Genomic DNA, 18,150 nt, shown 5'->3' with positions numbered 1-18,150 from the left:
TAGCCGTAGGGGTATACAAATACGTACGGAGTCGGTTTTTCTCTCTCTCTTTCAATTTGTTTTCCACTTGGGAAAGAAAAATAAAAGAAACTTGAAACTGAAGGGAAGATATTTTTAGAGAAAAAGGGGGAAAAGAAGGTGACTTCTCAACAAAGATTAGGGTTTTTGGATCTTTATTTTGCTTTGATTCTTCACCATTCGCAGGGTTTCCTCCTCGTCCTCGGTCACAGTACAGGTGTATTTGAATGTCTTATCTTGCCTTCTGTTTTTTCTTTTTATTTATTTTTCATTATGTTTGGACGGTGGGAAAATGGAGGGAAGGGAAAGGAGAAAAGATGAAAAGGAAAGGGAAATGTTGAGTGCGTGATGTTTTATCTTTTATTTTGTTTTTGGTTTTTTTTGTTGATTTTTAATATTTTTGGTTTGTTTGGGCAAATTGGAGGAGTCAGCTGAGGGGAATGGCCGGGATAGTCGAGTATTTTTTTCCTTCGGGATTCAAAATTGTGGGTTGGTTTGTTTTTTTGTTTTTTTATTCCTTGGTGCTTTATCGGGGATCAAATGAAGATTTAAGTGGGCAAGACCATTTTGCCTTTAGTTTGTTGTTTGACATTCTGTATTTTCTGAATAGATCGGTTTCTTTCTTTCTATAGCAGATCGGTTTTTTTTTTAAATGTTTGGTTGTGTTATTATTTATTTGCATTGTTTGCATTTTGTTAATTATGATTGTTTTGATTTTGAGTTATGAGATCGAGTTGTTTGATAATTTTTTTCTCCCTGAAAAGGGTTTTGATTTGTAGGTTGAAGAGAAGTTTTGGGACAGGGAAGGAATAATTGAATTATTTGGGTGTGGTAGTGGAGAAGTTTGTGGAAATTGGATTAGATTAGGAATTTGAGTTTAGTGTTAGGTGGATTATAGAAGGATAAGAGTGGAATTGTGTTAGAGCATGCGAAGTTCTTGGGCGGATTCTGTTGTGAACTCTGCAGCTGAGAATGTAGCTGCTGGTTCTTCTGCTAGTAACGGGGTTGCTACTGCTGCTAAGCCTACCAGAGGTGCATACATTCCTCCTCATCTCCGCAACCTTACACCCTCATCAGAGCCACCAGCACCAGCTTACAGTGGCCCATCTTCTGCAAATGATCGATCCGGATATAGTGGAAATCGGTGGGGTGGTCCCAGGAATGACTTTAATCAGACTGGTTACAGTAGTGGTGGCCGCACAGGTGGTTGGAATAATAGAAGCGGTGGGTGGGATCGCGGGAGAGAGCGGGAAGTAAACCCTTTTGGGGATGATGTTGATACAGAACAGGTATTCAGTGAGCAAGAGAATACGGGTATTAACTTTGATGCCTATGAAGATATTCCAGTGGAGACTAGTGGGGATAATGTGCCTCCTCCAGTGAATACCTTTGCAGAGATTGACTTGGGTGAAGCACTCAATCAAAATATCAAGAGGTGCAAGTATGTGAAGCCGACACCTGTGCAGCGGCATGCCATTCCAATTTCCCTGGCAGGGCGAGATCTGATGGCATGTGCCCAGACTGGATCCGGAAAGACAGCAGCATTTTGCTTTCCGATTATCAGTGGGATTATGAAGGGGCAGGCTTCACAGAGACCACCGCGGGGGGCACGTACAGTATACCCACTTGCTCTCATTCTTTCTCCTACAAGGGAGCTCTCTTGCCAGGTGGGACTCAATACTTGACTGTTTAAATGTTGAGCTCTTTGTTGAATTTTTACTGTGGGAAAATCTGAAATATTGTGGTACAATTTGCAGATACATGACGAAGCTAAGAAATTTTCATATCAAACTGGAGTGAAGGTGGTTGTTGCTTATGGAGGAGCACCAATTAGTCAACAGGTTTCATATTTAATCTTCTATGAATTTCACTTATTATTTTTTCTGAACCAGCTTCATCTTGATCATCCTACTTATTGCTCATTATTCACGACAAGTTGTCTAGTTCATGACAAGCTGATGATTTTTTCCTGTACAAGCAGAATTTGTAGTGTCATTTTTTTTAATGGGATTTGGTTGTTATATGCCTTTAGTTTTTGCTTGAAGGTCCTTGAGCTCATGAAAGCAATAAAGGTCCTCCAGCTCACCTTTTATTGTCCCCTTCCCCTTCCCCTTCAAACTACCCAAAAAGCTGAACTTGGATTTGGAGCTGATGCTTGTGACTTTTTATCCAACTTTGTTATACCAAAATAAGTAAAGTCATAGTAGATGAGTCATTTACTATTTGTCTCCTCTTTGTTTATTATACACTGATTCAAATAATCTTGATGACCAGTGTCAAAGTTTTCTCAAATGCTGGAAACATAAGAAGGCAGCCCTTGATCCCTCTGCCATCTCTGTGGGAAATACTACTTCATCCAATCATTAGGTGTTGATTGAGAAAGTGTTTGAAATTCTTCTTAATATAGTTCTAGTGGAGAAAAGACCTTTAGTGAGAATGCAGTGGAAATGGGATCTTTCTTCTTAACTGGGTTCCGGTGGAGAAAAGACCATGGGAAGAAGGCAAATTTTTTTTGTTGAATTGCCACACATTTCTTTTCATTTTTAAAATCCCAATGATGGTAGCTTCTAGGATTAAGAGCATCCGATGAGACTTTCTGTACTTGGGAATTGTTGAAAGGAAGAGAAGAGAGACCATTTGCTGGGATGGAATCTGATGTGTAGGCCGAGATGTGAAAGGGTTTGGAAAGCCTTTTTTGAGCAATATAGAGGGAATTGGTTGCTAGGAGTTCATAGGGAGAATGATTCTTAATTGCACAAGCTTATTAGGAGCATCTATGGTTCATAGGAGCATGGAGAAGTACTGATGAGGAAACGACTCGTCCAAGCCAGGCTCCTCATTATATTGGTTACTAAGGTGGGTTGGGTGAGGCTATGTGTGCCAATGATTTTGTTTTGCCACAAGATGATGGCTAATGACCTCTCAATACATTTTTTTGATAGGTAATAAGTGTTGTATATTTACAATAAAATAAAAAGTGCACTAAAGTATATGGGATGTATGCTACTGACACAAAATGGCAAAGCCACAAAAAAAGGAGCACAAAAAGAACTCTCTCTCACAACAACATATTCTATCCATTTTTTTTCTTGGATAAGGAAGCAAAAAGATATTATAAATGATAGTGAAGGAAACTATACACCAAGACAGAGGACGTATGCAAAGGGAGCTAAGAAAAGTGTGTTTTAGCGCTTGAACCATTTGCTTCTTACTCTCAAACATCCTTTGATTGATTTCCTTCTAAATTGTCCAAAAAGATGCATAGGGGAGTGACTTTCCAAACCTTTATCTTTTTACTTTACACAAAAGAGTTGTGCCAACTTAGGAGAGTCACTTTGACCATAGAACAAAGGATCCATACAATTTCAAACAAAGCGAATAGAAGTTGCCATGGAGCTTGACTTCGGTGCAGCGAAGGTGAATATGATCTATTGAACACATTTATTCATCAACAAGATCCCAATCAATCTATAAAATACATTAAAGACATTGAACCTTCTTTAATGTAAATCCTAACCCATGCTAACGAATTACTTAGGAACAAATACTTCAGCTTATGATTAGGTTACTCCTTGTTTTCAAACGTTCTTCAATTTCTTTCCTTCTAAATCTTCCAAAAAAATGCATAGAAAAATGACTCGTCAAACCTTCTTCTCTTTTCCCCCAACAAAAAAGTAATACTAGCTTGAAAGAGTTTCTTAAACCATGGAAGGCAACACATAATATATGTCAAAAAGGGAAAACATCAACAACCATAAAACCCTTGATTTGGCATAGTGAAAAAGAATGCTATCAATTGATTCCATTTCAATTTTACAAAGAAAACATCTATTTTCTAGCAACTACTCTCTTCTTTGGAGTTGATTTAGTGTCAATATTTCTCCCTAACTAGCCTCCCAAGTAAAAGAGCTTGCCTTAGAACTCATGAATTCCAAATAATGCCCAATGGGAAGGAAATTAATCTCGCTGTTCCAAGATGGAATAAAAGGATTTAATAGAAAAACTCCTTTCTTCAACTCCTGCCAAATCACCTTGTTGTTTTATTCCTTTCTCACCACTTTATCTTGCAATCTTGAGAAAAAATATCTCAACAACACCCAACTCCTAATCATTTAAGTGTCTAAAGAAACACAAATTCTAGTGACTCCCTTTACTTGTCTTATCCCATAAATCTCTCCCCTTCCTGATAGGTTTCCATACTTCAACCTTATACCATCTCTCACTTCATAGTAATGCTAACCCCCTTCTTTCTTCCCTTACTTCCCTTTATGATCTATTTGTGAAAACTTCCCCTTTAGAAGCAAATCTCCAACTCCACTTTCCAAGGAGAACCTAATTAAGAAATGAAAGGCTTCTAATGCTTAGGCCCCCCTTGCTCTTATCAATACAAACAATCGTCAATTTTATGGAATGCAACTTTTTCTATGAAGCCTCACCTTCTCATAGAAAATCTTTTGAATCTTCTCTAGTCTTAACCTTATCTTTGTAGGGATTGCAAATAAGGATATACAGTAGATGAATAAATTGGATAACGTGCTTCGCATCAAGGTGAGCCACCCCCTTTATAAATATATTGGCTTTTCTACATTGACAATGTTCTAAAAAACGTTTGTTTTACCTCTCCCATATCGATATTTATTTGAGGAAGGCATCCAAAGTTAGACTCAAGTCGATGGAAGCTCTCCTACCCTACATCCCAACTCTACTGCCAACTCCTCCATATTAGCTACCCCATAATTGGCATCAATTTACAAATAATACATAAACAGAAGTGATAGCGATGGAGGAGAGCGAGAGAGAGAGGGTTGGAGAGAGAGAGAGTGAGAGCGAGTGGTTCTGTGTGCGAGCGATGGTGCAGAAAATATTGGTTGCTTGGAGCATCGGAACAGCCGGTGGAAGAGCAGCTTCGAGGTGGAGTCGAAGATCTTCGAGATCGAGGTAGAAAAGAAGAAGGGCAAAATGCAAGTCATTATTGTGGAAAGGAAAAGAGGGGTGTCTTCGTGGATTAAGTTGGGTCCGGATAGTCTAGGGCTTTTTGTGGAAGGTTTGGCTCTGTGCATCAAGGACTCACGAACAGGCAAATGGGTAAGAAATTGGAGGGAAAGAGGGAGGATCTACTCACTGTTGTGTGATGAAAATAAGGGGGGACGCTTCATCCGCTTGGGTGTCAAGGATCTGGATAAGAAAAGGTTCAACATCTTTATCCCCAAAGGAAGAGGAGGGAAAGGGGGCTGGGTTGCTATGGTGGAGACGCTTAGGGCTTTGGGTGTTGCTACGGAGAGGAAGGAGAGTCAGAAGGACGAGGCGATGCCGTTGGTGTCCAATTTGGGGAAAAGTTTTGCGGAAGTGGTTAAGTTGTAAAATCGCAATGGCAGGTCAGTGGCTAGGGTGGAAGTAAGCCACAAGGACCTCAGCCGAAACTTAAAGAGGTTGGATCATTGCCTTGTTGGCTCGTGGGATTCAAAGGCAGTGAAGGGGGAGGGCTTGAGAAGTTGGGGGAACCAAATGGCACGATTTTGGGGGTTGAAGGGCAACTTAGGTTTGGCTAAGTTGGAAAGGGGAAAGGTGCTGCTGGAGTTTGAGATGGTAGTTGAAGCCGAAAAAGCTCTAAATCTGGGAGGAATTTTGGTAGGGAAGTCATTTCTGCGACTGGAGAAATGGAGCCCTAGGACGGGGTGCCTGTTGAAAGGAGAGAAGAAGAATGAGGCATGGGTGAGAATCGTGGGGTTACCCGTCTCTTTATGGGATTGAGACACCCTTAGAAAGGTAGGGGAGAAGTGTGGGGGATTTTTAGCGATTGATTCTCAGACAGAGAGGTTGGAGGAGTTGCAATGGGCAAGGATCCTGGTGAAGCTCACCGGCAAGGAGATCCCTAGCATGGTAGAAATTGGGGTCGAAGGGGTGTGTTATTCACTAACCCTGTGGTGGGAGGTAAGGCCGGTAATGAGAGTGCTGCCGGCAGCGAGGAAGGGGAAGAACAGCGGAGTAGAAGAAAAGGTTGAGGGTGACGTCTCTGCACGCGCGGCCAAGCGCGTGCTCGAAGAGGTGGACGACGCAAGGATCGAGACCCACTTGTAGTCTGCTGATGGGATGAGGGGGCAGACAGGTGGGCTGGGGCTCCTTTGGGCTCGATCTCGAGGCCCAGTTGGATTGTCAGGGGGGGCTAGGAAGGCCTGCAAGGGGAGCACATTATGCTTGGCCCTATTGGGGCTTTTTGAAGCTCTGATTTGGGCTCTGGGCCCGTTGGGCTTGATCCAGTCTCAGCTCCTAAGGTTGGGCCGTGTCGTTTTGGGCCTTCGTCTTTAGAGGGCTCTAGGAGGCTAAAGGCCTTGGAGACCATTGGGGCGCCTGGGCTGGCTGGGATGGATGACTGCCGAGGCCTATCCCAATCTTTGGTGGGCTGCTCTGGGGTGGCCTTGCCTCTAATGTGGGCTGGTCCAAGTCATCTGAGGGATCCAGACGCTGAAGGCTTTCCTTTCTGGGAAAAAGATGGCTGGCGGAAGCAAATTGAGGAGGAGCTCTATTCCGTGGAGAGGTCAAGGACCGACAACGCCCTATTTGAGGAAGCGTCGAGGTACGGGTGTGCTCCTAACCCTAGCGGTTTGTTGGCGTCTGGGTCCTCACCTTTTCCTTCTTTCTTTTTCGATCGGACTCCATTGGGGGAGTATTGCGACCTTTCTGGGGATGACAGATTGACTCACCTGAGGGAATTCCCTTTACACATGCTTCTCACCCCGGGACCCTTAGAAGAGGAGAATGTAAGCTGCTGGGAATTGACGGAGGTTATTAATGGCTGCAAGGACATTTGTGGAAAGGAGTTGTGTTTAGTTCCATCTTTGCCACAAGAAGGAAAGGGATGGGAGGAGGAAAGTTGGGAGGAGAGTGAGTTGGCCAAATTCAGTAAGTTTTTGGGGTTTTCGACAGAAGGTTTGAAGAAAGAAATTTTGGATTTTTTGGTTAAAATCCGAAAGAGAAGGGAAAGAGTCCACAACAAAAACCTCATAGAAAAATCTAAGTTCGAAAGGGAATTGAAAAGACTAGAATGCTCAATTAACTATGAGAGGGTGGAAGAAATAGAAGTGTGGAATGCAAGTAAGAGGGTGTCAAATCATGGTGGTTAAATGAAGTTAAGACTCTTGAGTTGGAATGTTCAGGGAGCTAACGACAGTTCAAAAAGAAAGGTGATTAAGGCCATGATCAGGAGTCAAAGGGTGGATTTGTTCTGTCTCCAGGAGACCAAAATTCAGGCAATGACAGAGGGGCTGGTGAGAAGCTTGGGCATTGGTAGATTTCTTGATTGGGGTACACTGGATGCCCATGGTTCTGCGGGAGGCTTATTGATCTGCTGGGATAAGAGGACCTTGGAAGTGATTGAAATGGAAGTGGGAAATTTCTCAATCTCTTGTAGGCTGAGGAACGTGGAAGATGGGCTAGTTTGGATGTTTACTGGTGTGTATGGGCCTTTCTCTAGAGAGTAAAGGGAGTGGATGTGGGAGGAGATAGGAGCAATTAGAGGCATTTGGGATGATCCTTGGTGTCTAGGGGGTGACTTCAATGTCATCCTTTCCCAGAGGGAAAGAAGTAATCAGGGAAGGCTAACGAGTGCAATGAGAAGGTTTGCTTAGGTTGTTGATGAGTTAGAGTTCATTGACCTTCCATTGCAAGGGGGTGTGCTTACATGGAGTGGGGGGAGGAATAATCAGGCTTGGGCCAGATTGGATAGGTTCTTGGTGACCCAGAATTGGCTTGATCATGTCAATGAGGTCGTGCAAAGTAGGCTGCCCAGACCTACCTCAGATCATTTTCCTATCTTGTTGATGGGGGGTGGGTTAAGGAGGGGTCCTTCCCCGTTTAGGTTTGAAAATATGTGGCTTAAAACTGATGGTTTTACGGATCTTCTTCGGGGTTGGTGGCAGGGGGTTGAGGTAAGAGGGAGGGCCAGTGTCAGGTTAGCCACTAAAATGAAGGAGCTGAAGCAAAAAATTAAAGTGTGGAACAGGGAGGTGTTTGGTAGGCTGGAAGCCAATAAGAACTCAGCCCTTCAGCAAGTGGAGTTCTGGGACGGGGTGGAAAGTGAGAGGAGCCTGTCTGAAGGAGAAACTGAGCTGAAAAAAGAAGCCAAGGGCTCCTTTAAAAAATGGGTCTTAATGGAAGAGACCCACTGGAGACAATTGTCAAGGGAGTTGTGACTTAAGGAAGGGGATATGAACACTGGCTTTTTCCATAAGATGGCAAATGCTCACCGAAGGAATAATTTTCTAGATAGAATTAAAATTAATGGAGTATGGATGACTGAGGACCAGGAGGTGAGGGAGAGGATTGTGAATGCTTTTTAGCATTTGCTATCAGAAAAGCCAGGCTGGAGAGCGGATATTGAGGGGTTGCACCTTAATCGCCTCAATTCCCGTGAAGTTGTAGTCTTGGAGATGCCATTTACTGAAGAGGAAATTTACGCTGCCTTAATGGATATGAATGGTGATAAAGCTCCAGGCCCAGATGGCTTCATAGTTGCTTTTTGGCAATCAAGTTGGGAGCTTGTGAAGGAGGAGATTATGGACCTGTTTAGAGAATTCTATGACCAGAGATCTTTTGCCAAAAGCCTCAATTCCACTTTCTTAGTCCTTATCCCTAAGAAAGGAGGGGCTGAAGACCTGGGAGATTTCCGACCAATCAGTTTGTTAGGGAGTTTGTACAAGATTTTGGCTAAGGTGTTGGCGAATAGGCTGAAGAAGGTGTTAGACAAGGTGGTTTCTGGGGATCAAAATGCCTTTGTGAGGGGCAAATAGATTTTGGATGCGTCACTTATTGCCAATGAGGTGATTGATTTTTGGCACAAAAGGAACGAGAAAGGGCTGATCTGCAAATTGGACATTGAAAAAACCTATGACAGCATTAATTGGAATTTTCTCATGAAAGTTCTGTCTAAAATGTGTTTTGGGTTGCGGTGGATGGACTGGATTTGGTGGTGCATCTCAATCGCCAAATTTTCAGTCATGATCAATGGGATGCCGGCTGGCTTCTTCTCAAATTCCAAGGGGCTAAGGCAAGGAGATTCTCTCTCTCTGTATCTCTTTGTGTTGGGCATGGAAGTGCTAAGCAATCTGATAAGAAGGGCGGTTGATGGGGGCTTTTTGTCAGGATGCAGAATTCGGGGGAGAGGGGAAGAGGAGATGATAGTTTCACATCTTCTTTTTGCTGATGATACAATCATCTTTTGTGAAGCTAGGAAAGAGCAACTATCCGCTCTAAGCTGGATTTTGGCTTGGTTTGAGGCGTCTTCCGGTCTCAAAATTAATCTAGATAAAAGCGTCTTAATTCTGGTTGGTGAGGTGGAAGAAATTGAGGAAATGGCTATGGAGCTTGGGTGCAAAGTGGGGTTGCTGCCCACTGTTTACTTGGGGCTGCCCCTTGGAGCCCACCACAAAGCTATCTCTATATGGGATGGGGTGGAAGAGAGAATGAGGAGAAGATTAGTCCAGTGGAAAAGACAAAATATATCGAAGGGTGGACATATCACCTTAATCAAGAGCACTCTGGCCAGCTTGCCTATTTACAATATGTCCCTCTTTCGAATGCCTAAGAGTGTTGCAAATAGACTTAAAAAATTACAAAGAGACTTTCTTTGGGGAGGGGGAAGCTTGGAGAGGAAAGTCCACTTAATTAATTGGGAGGTGGTGTGCCCTCAAAATGAGAAGGGTGGCCTTGGCATTCGGAAGATTGATCCCTTGAACAAAGCGTTGTTGGGTAAATGGTTATGGAGATTTGCCGTTGAAAAGGATAATCTCTGGAAGATGGTGATTGGGGTGAAATATGGTCAGGAAGATTTTGGGTGGAGAAATAAAGAAGCCTGCGGAACTTATGCAGTGGGGGTTTGGAAGGAGATTATGAAGGAAGCAAAGTGGTGTTGGGATAACATAAAGTTTATGGTGGGGAAGGGGGCTAGAGTTAAATTCTGGACTGACCAGTGGTGTGACAACGCGGCGCTGTCCCAAACTTTCCCCCAGCTTTTTGAGTTGGCGGTTCACAGGAATGCAACGGTTAATGAGATGTGGGACCCAAGCATTGGTCAAGGAGGTTGGAATCCTAGATTTCATAGAGATTTTAATGATTGAGAGCTGGACTTGATTAGAGGATTGCTTAGTATGCTCAGGGACTTCAGGATATCTTCATTGGAGGACGCTGTGCTATGGAAAGGTGGGGGGTCATGGCAAATATGTGGTTAAGGTTGCCTACAATGTGCTGGCTGTTACCAATGCATGCGCCTTTCCGACTAAATACGTTTGGGTGGACAAGGTCCCAACCAAAGCGGCCTTTTTTGCTTGGGAAGCCGTGTGGGGGAAGATTCTCACCTTGGATAGGCTTCAAAAACGGGGATGGCAGCTCCCTAACCGCTGTTTTTTGTGCGGTTGTGAAGAGGAAAATGTAAATCACATTCTTTTACATTGTATAGTGGTAAGGGCCCTATGGGAGATCGTCCTTACCCTTGTTGGGGTTCAGTGGGTGTTCCCAGAGTTAGTTAAAGAGGCGTTATTCAGTTGGAGGGGCTCTTTTGTGGGGAAAAAAAGGAAAAAAATTTGGAATTCCATTCCGTTGTGTATTTTTTGGACGGTTTGGAAGGAGAGGAATAGATTAGCTTTTAGGGGAGGTGTGTTAGATATACAGAAACTCAAAAATTCTTTTGTATGTACCTTGTGGAGTTGGGTTAGGGTGTTTATTGGAGAGGAGTCCTCTTCGCTCTTAGGCTTTTTGGAGTGGCGGCCACTTAAGGGTGGGTAAGGGTGCTTGTTTTTTGTGTTCTTGTTTTAGGCTGATTTGTATACTCCCTGTATGCTTTGTGGCCTTTGCCCTTTAATATATTTGTGATTATCTATCAAAAAAAATAATTGGCATCAATTCACTTTTTTCAATGTTTATTTTCTGCCCCAAGATTGCTTCAAACCATATGGTTTAATTTTACAGAGATTTGGAGTCAAATGGGTGGTCCTGAAGGATACATTAGTTTGGTTAGTGTCTGGACAGCAAATGCCCAGGCTGGGTATCATCTTTGGGAATTAACTGTCTTCCATCCTATACTAATGTGGAAAGAGATAAATTGGAGGAATCTTAATGTGTTTCGTCGGGGATTCGTTCTGTTAATCTTGTGGCTTGTGCACATGTCTTAGCAATATTTGGGATCTACAAGTTTTTCAGGATGACTGAGATTCTGCCCTCCTACCCTATTTTTGTGGACCTTCTAAGGGCTTTTTGGTACATGTTACATTTATTTACTGCACATGTTGTAAGCTTCTTGTTTTAATAAATTATCACTTATGCAAAAAGACCATACATTGTTGGGAAAGTGGGAGCTGCAGTTGAAAAGTTTGCTATTATACATTGACAAAACCTAAAAGTTTCTCTTTTTAAAATGACAAGAGACTAGGGTCAGTTTAGTTGGCTGAAATCAAGGATCTTAATGGGTGTAGCATTCTGATATTGCTAGGTTATGTCTTCTGGTATGCACTATTGGGATAGCAGATCAACCTGCAAATTGTGAAATGTTATTCTTCTCTAGCAGAAGAGATTTCTATTCAATTTTTTTTTTTTTTTTTGATATTGTTTAAAATGATGTTTGAGAGACAGGAAAAAATAAAAATTGATCAAACTTTAAAAAATATTAACAGAGATGTTAATATCTATGTATAACATGCATTTGTGTAACAATTAAATCTAGTTCATCCATTTAAGGACTATTAAACTATTTGAAGTTAGAGACAAATTGGTGGAGTTACATGGAATTTAGTTTTGTATTTTGTATTTTGTATTTTGTTTTTTGCTTTTTGCTTGTTGGAGCCACTTTGTCTAACCCTCATATTGATATTGGATACATTGTGTTATTTTGTTGGCCTTGTACTTGTTCACTTGGGAAACCTTTAACTGATTCACATATTAAAGCAGTGATATACACTTCCTCTTTGGATCCTTGGTGCTTTTTGTTCTCTTTTTGATCTGATGCTTTTTCACTACTATTGTTGCAGTCATGTTTGGTTTTGTTACTTGACTTGTAAATCAGACATTCATGTACTGTTCCTGAGTACATAATGTTCATAACTAATATTTCTGTAATTGAATTGCTCCTATTTACTGTGGCTTTCTGTGTTAATTAATTAATGCTATGTTATGTTTGGCTAGCTGCGGGATCTAGAAAGAGGTGTTGATATTCTGGTGGCGACTCCTGGACGGTTGGTAGATTTGCTCGAGAGGGCAAGAGTTTCATTACAGATGATAAGGTATTTAGCTCTAGATGAGGCAGATCGAATGCTGGATATGGGGTTTGAACCGCAAATAAGGAAAATTGTGGAACAAATGGATATGCCTCCGCAGGGTGTAAGACAGACAATGCTGTTCAGTGCCACCTTTCCAAAAGAGATACAGGTATTTTTAACTGTTTGTGGTAATTCCCAATTTTGTGATGCTTCTAATGCGATGCTTATACTTTCTGGAGAAGAAGAAATTTTTGTACAATTTTAAGATGAATGGATTCTTAGCTCTTTACTGCATTAAATTTGAGAAAAGCCACAAACTGCCATGACTCCACGGAATTCAACTCTGTTCGTTTTTATAAATCAAAAACTATTTTTGTGTAACTATTCTATGTTGCATGTATTACCTTTTGGCGTGCACTGGAAAGTGGTTTTGAATGCTGTTTTCATGCACAATGAAAGCAATTTGGAGTTGGAACAGCCTGCTTAATTTATGTTTATAATAATTTAAATTGCATTTTTGATGCATTTGCTACTTTTGGATTGACATGCAGAAACTAGCCTCCGATTTCCTTTCAAATTATGTTTTTCTGGCTGTTGGAAGAGTTGGTTCGAGTACTGACTTAATTGTCCAAAGAGTTGAGTTTGTTCATGATACTGACAAGAGAAGTCATCTCATGGATCTTCTTCATGCGCAGAGGGCAAATGGTGTCCATGGAAAGGTAATACTGGAGAGAATGTACTCAGTAGTTTTCTATGCTTCTATCAGAATTTCTTAATGTTCTTCACTCGGATTTGATTTTTTCTTTCTTTCTTTCTTTTTCTTTTTTTTTTTTTAATTGAATGGTTAATATGTATAAGTAACATAAGATTATTTTTCTTGTTGAAGATCCTTGGTCTTTGACATCTAACTCTGACTTTTGCTTTTGATGATATTGTTATTGCAGCAATATCTGACTTTAGTCTTTGTGGAGACTAAGAAAGGTGCTGATTCGCTGGAACATTGGTTGTGTATGAATGGTTTTCCTGCAACTACTATTCATGGTGACAGAACACAACAGGTGAGTTTGATGTGAATGTTAGCCAATTCTGTTATGCTGGGTTATCTATTTTGATTCAAATAGTGCATGATATGAATTGCTGAACTTATAGGTGAGGCCTTTTGCCATTTTATTGGTCCATTATTTTGTAGTTATGAGAGGTGCAAGGATGTGGCTTGGGAATTGCTGCTATTGGCCAAATCTGCTTTTGAGTTAAAACATATGTGCTCATAAGCAGTATTTTCAAACTTAGTTTCTTTTTATAGTGAAGAAAAAATGGTGTATTGGAACATTGAGTTTGGTATTGGCATCATTCACTACTGCCCTCATTATGTGACTTGATATTTTGCATTTTAACTTCCTCTAAAATATCTGTGTCCTACCTATTTGTCTTCCTCAAATATTCTACCATAGGCTCCATAAATTTTTTATTTTTTATTTTATATTTTAATTTTTATCAGAAACTAACAACTGTTTCATGATATGGTCCATACGGATTTAAAAGTATAAGTAAAGGATTGAGGAATCCTACCCAAATTTACAGAGTCTGATCAAAAGAAGATGTGGAGAAACCTTCTCCAATATACCAAGGAGGACTGTAGATTGATAGAATACTGCATAAGCCTATAGGCCCTATACCTCAACACTCTTTATGGGGTAATACATCTCCTACCAAATGAACTGGAAATATTGCTCCTTTCTTTTTTCTTTTAACTCTTTTGATTTACATAACAAATTCCAAAGAACTTTGCGTCTAATAGTACTTCCCAAACCTCTAAAGGAAATGCTCATCATGTCACTTATGCTTCTAGGAGAACCCAATCTAACTGGGCTGGTTTGAATAGCCTGTACCATAGCCCCAAGGTCATCGGGCAGTGTACAATGAAATTATTTGGACAATATTATTCAGTTGCAGTGGTGCATTTTTCATTGGATGAGTATAGTGGAGTAGAAAATTGGATTTTGATGTTCTATTACAATATTTAAGGTTTTGGTATGTACTGTGGAAGAGGAATTGGATTTGGATGTTCTATTGTGTCTTAAGTTAGGAAATTAATTGCTCAGAGGTATGATGGAAACAAAAATGTATGTACGAGGGTGGTCAAACTTTTTTATTTTATTTTTTAATTTTATTAATCGGCTTACAAGGGTCAAACTTATAGGTGGCCTTCTTGGTATGTTTGTTTTCTTGATGTTGGCTTGCTAATAGATTGAATGTTGATCATAGTCCCATTTCTGTGAATTTGGTGTTTTTGCCTCATAAACATTTTACCCATACTTGGGTTCTAGTGAATTGTTTGTTAGCTTATTTCTTTTTTAACTAGTAGAAAATGTTTTACTTTTTCCAAGCTGGAATCCTTGCACTGTTTAATATTAAATTTTTTATTGTTTATTTCTTTATTTTTATGTGTCTGCAGGAAAGAGAACAGGCATTGAGGTCATTTAAAAGCGGTGTCACCCCAATTTTGGTTGCTACAGATGTGGCAGCCCGTGGTCTTGATATTCCCCATGTTGCGCATGTTGTCAACTTTGACCTACCAAATGACATTGATGATTATGTCCACCGAATTGGGAGGACAGGACGTGCTGGGAAAACAGGTTTAGCGACTGCATTCTTCAATGACAACAACTCGTCATTGGCAAAGGCTTTATCTGAGCTAATGCAAGAAGCAAATCAAGAAGTACCTGCTTGGCTGTCACGTTATGCAGCTCGATCTCCTTATGTGGGAAGGAACCGTCGTTCTGGGGGAGGAGGCCGGTTTGGTGGCCGTGACTTTCGAAGAGATGCCTCTTTTAATAGGGGTGGCACAGATTACTATAGCGGAGGCAACAGCAGCACTGGATATGGGACTGCTGGCGGATATGGAGGAGGATATGGTTCAGGGGTGACCAGCGCGTGGGACTAATATCCAGCACTTTACAGCACTCAGTTTTATCTGAAATATAGTGTCTAGGTAACTGTTGCAAACTCTTTCACTTCTTTTATAGGCTTACTTTTTCACTTTGTTTTTGTCGTTTTTTCATTAGTGTTTCAGGAGAAAATTTACTAACCGGTTAAGGATTACCATGTAGCTTTCTTTGTCCTCTTTTTTCCTCCTCTTGGTTTTTGGCTGTTAGTTTTTGGTGGGTGATGGGTTGTAGAATATGTACTTTGGGGGTGGGGGAGAGATGGTGCCTTTTTAGGCCAAATATTTATGTTTACGACATATATCATATTCTTTTCAACCCAGTTTGGAGGTGGGAGGTTTGTTTGTTGAAGCTCTCATCCTCTATCATTCTAAGTTAGAGCTTCTTTCATTTTCTTCCCCTTTTAAATGTCCTTCAAGGCTGTTGTAATAAAGATACAAAACTCTCTTTGTACAACGATTCTGTAGCTTAGGTGTCTGAAACTGCGCCCTATCATAAAGGGCAGGGGAGGATAAGATCAGCTGGTTCAGTAAATAAGTTTTAATGAAACGAAGAGGAGAATATCATGTTAGGTCATTGGATTCTGTGGCAGGTAGTTTTCTCATTGTTTGACTTAGAGTTGGTGATGCCATCTTCTGTTAAAGGAGCCTTTTTAAGTCTGCATGGATTTATTTTTATTTTTTTGTAGGAAGTAGACAAAGAAAGCATGGAAAGCTGCTCCTTTATTCATATTGTGGACTGTTTGGAATGAAAGAAATAGTTCTCTCGAAGATATGGAGTATATGGATCAAATGCTAAAATGTTTTTTGTTGTGTTTCTTTTTAGACTGGTTAAGGATGGACTTAAAATGACACAATAATGTCTATTATAACTTAGTTGATTGGTAGGGTTATTTTTATAAGGGGTTTACTACCATTCTCTATTTTTGCTTTTGTCCTTTGGCTTCTTTGCATACAGTCCTTGTAATTTGATATGGCCCCTTTTGATAAGTTCTGAGAAAGGTATCGGTGTTTCAATAACGCTTGGTGTATTTTAGCATTTTAGTTTTTGTGATTGTCAATAGAAGTTTGCGGAAAATGAGTGCACATCTCAATCGGGGTAGAATTTGGCCTTATTTGGACAGAGAGCACAACCTCAGCCTCGGATGATATGGGTCGCCCCTCTATCTTATACCACCTAAATATCAAGAAGGCTGTGTTCTGCATCATTGTCAAAGGGCATTAATTCGGAGCCATCTCATACGTCTTATTATGAGACATTTCATATAATCTAAGTGCCGGACGATTTATGCAATTAGCTTATTGGGGGGTTTTAGTTTTGGAAAAAGGGATGTCATTCTATGAAGATGTTGATTGAAAATGATGTGGAGGGGCGAGGAACCATTACTCCTCCACTCCTGTCTCCACCCACCCACTAAGACTATTTGGTTCTACTTGGAGTTTTCTAGTCGTTTCAAAGTGCCAAAAGCACTTTGAAAAACATCTTAGATTAGATTCTAGCGTGTGGTTATAGATTTAGTTGTCTTGGATTTATGTTTTACTGATTTTGTTGAAGTGCTTGTTTTTTTCTTTGAGTTCTCGAAGGAGTTCAACACCACCCTCGCCACTCCCCAAACCGAAGTAAAGGTTTTTATGTTACTCATGTTTAGCATGTCAAAGGAATAAATATAGCCAGGATTAGCATCCTAAATCCTAAACACAAACTTCAAACCCTAAACCCTAAATGAGAGAGAAAATAGAACTTGTTTTTTCATCATTTTAGTAGGTAAAAATATTAATTAGTTATTATTAGAGTTTTGGGTGAATGATAGAAATTGAACTAGGTAAATATTTACTCGCATGATAGGTGTAACGATCTGGGCATAGTCTCAAAGAGAGGATCGGTAAATAGACATGTCTCTGAAAATGCAGACTACTCTGTGAAGCTTCATTGTTCCTAGGGAATGGCTTTGAGCGTTTTTTACACTACTTAGGTGGAGAACGAAGAAGGCTTCCTTCCAAGTTTCCAACCCACAATTGGAACTTTCATAAAATTTGTAGGTCTTGATTGCAAGTCTTGGTGAAATAGAGAAATTTCTAGAATTTTAGAGGAAAAACTATTTCATTTATAATTTTATTCAATAGAGCTTTTCTTGTGGAATAATAAAGAAGTTTTTAAGAAAAGCATATGGAACAATTATTAAAGCTAATTTTGATTATTTGAAAAAATGTTTTTTTTTTTTTTGGGTATAAATTAAAAAAAAATGACTCAATAAATTAAATTTTTTCTTGAAAATATTTTAACATATAAACTCACAATTAAGTTCCAACACCCAAAATAGCTCCACCAACCCTAAATCGGGGATGTTTACTTCATTTGATGGAAATGAAATCAATGGGCTTGAATTTTCATTTATTTCATGAATGTTGTTGACCAAAATTTGAAATAAAAATAGTAGGTGAATTTAGAAAATTCATTCTTTCATTTGGAGGAATTCATAGTTTTTTGTCTTGCCCCATGGGAAACGCATTCCCTTTTATGAAGTTTCGTTGAACTACAATGAAAAGCTTTTTCTTAGGCTGCAAGTGATGCCAAGGACAAGTAGATATCAGATTAAATAAAGTGGGTTTCCTATTTATTAATAAGTACCACACTTCCCATTGATATTTCTATTGCTTTTATTATTTTCATGTGTAGTCAACGTTACATTAAATTTTTTTAAAAAGCCATGTGCCCATAAGCTTTTATTTTCATGCCCTAACTCACAATCATATCTCTTTTATATCTCACATGGGTAGACCCCTTTCTCTAATCAAATCCAAGAGCTTTAAAGATCTTTCAATGGTCTCAAAAGAGATCCCAAGTGAAACTAAATTAAAAATTTGAATCAGTTTACGTACATCTTGACTAATCCCACGGGGCTCTGAAGTTAATGACTGAAATAAACCTTTAGTGGTCTTGAGGGG

At 40.1% G+C, this 18,150-nt stretch overlaps 1 protein-coding gene across 3 annotated transcripts; it reads left to right on the top strand.

Moving 5' to 3' along the window:
• The first annotated feature begins 81 nt into the window (after window positions 1-81).
• On the top strand, window positions 82-16,224 carry LOC117916169 (DEAD-box ATP-dependent RNA helicase 37-like). 3 transcript variants are annotated; one of them, XR_004651519.1, is made up of 8 exons: window positions 82-235; window positions 783-1,685; window positions 1,776-1,859; window positions 12,187-12,429; window positions 12,812-12,979; window positions 13,205-13,318; window positions 14,716-15,797; window positions 15,894-16,056. XR_004651519.1 is itself a non-coding variant. In XM_034832064.1 (8 exons), exons 2-7 carry the CDS (start codon window positions 945-947, stop codon window positions 15,202-15,204), a joined length of 1,839 nt encoding a protein of 612 aa, XP_034687955.1. In that variant the 5' UTR covers window positions 82-235; window positions 783-944; the 3' UTR covers window positions 15,205-15,252; window positions 15,894-16,224. The 3 variants fall into 3 exon arrangements, 2 of the variants coding, with proteins under 2 accessions (XP_034687955.1, XP_034687956.1); XM_034832064.1 differs by having other exon boundaries at window positions 14,716-15,252; window positions 15,894-16,224; XM_034832065.1 differs by lacking the exon at window positions 15,894-16,056 and having other exon boundaries at window positions 798-1,685; window positions 14,716-15,758.
• The last annotated feature ends 1,926 nt before the right edge of the window (window positions 16,225-18,150 follow it).

The sequence above is a fragment of the Vitis riparia genome, chromosome 6 (genome assembly GCF_004353265.1).
Source record: "Vitis riparia cultivar Riparia Gloire de Montpellier isolate 1030 chromosome 6, EGFV_Vit.rip_1.0, whole genome shotgun sequence".
Lineage (NCBI taxonomy): Eukaryota > Viridiplantae > Streptophyta > Magnoliopsida > Vitales > Vitaceae > Vitis > Vitis riparia.
This window is presented reverse-complemented; position numbering and strand designations above follow the sequence as displayed.

Excerpts from the sequence above, each read along its gene's own strand:
- LOC117916169 (XM_034832064.1), top strand. The coding sequence starts at position 945 with ATGCGAAGTTCTTGGGCGGATTCTGTTGTGAACTCTGCAGCTGAGAAT. Across the intron at positions 1,686-1,775 it reads CAAGGGAGCTCTCTTGCCAG|ATACATGACGAAGCTAAGAA; the intron begins GTGGGACTCAAT and ends TACAATTTGCAG. Across the intron at positions 13,319-14,715 it reads ATGGTGACAGAACACAACAG|GAAAGAGAACAGGCATTGAG; the intron begins GTGAGTTTGATG and ends ATGTGTCTGCAG.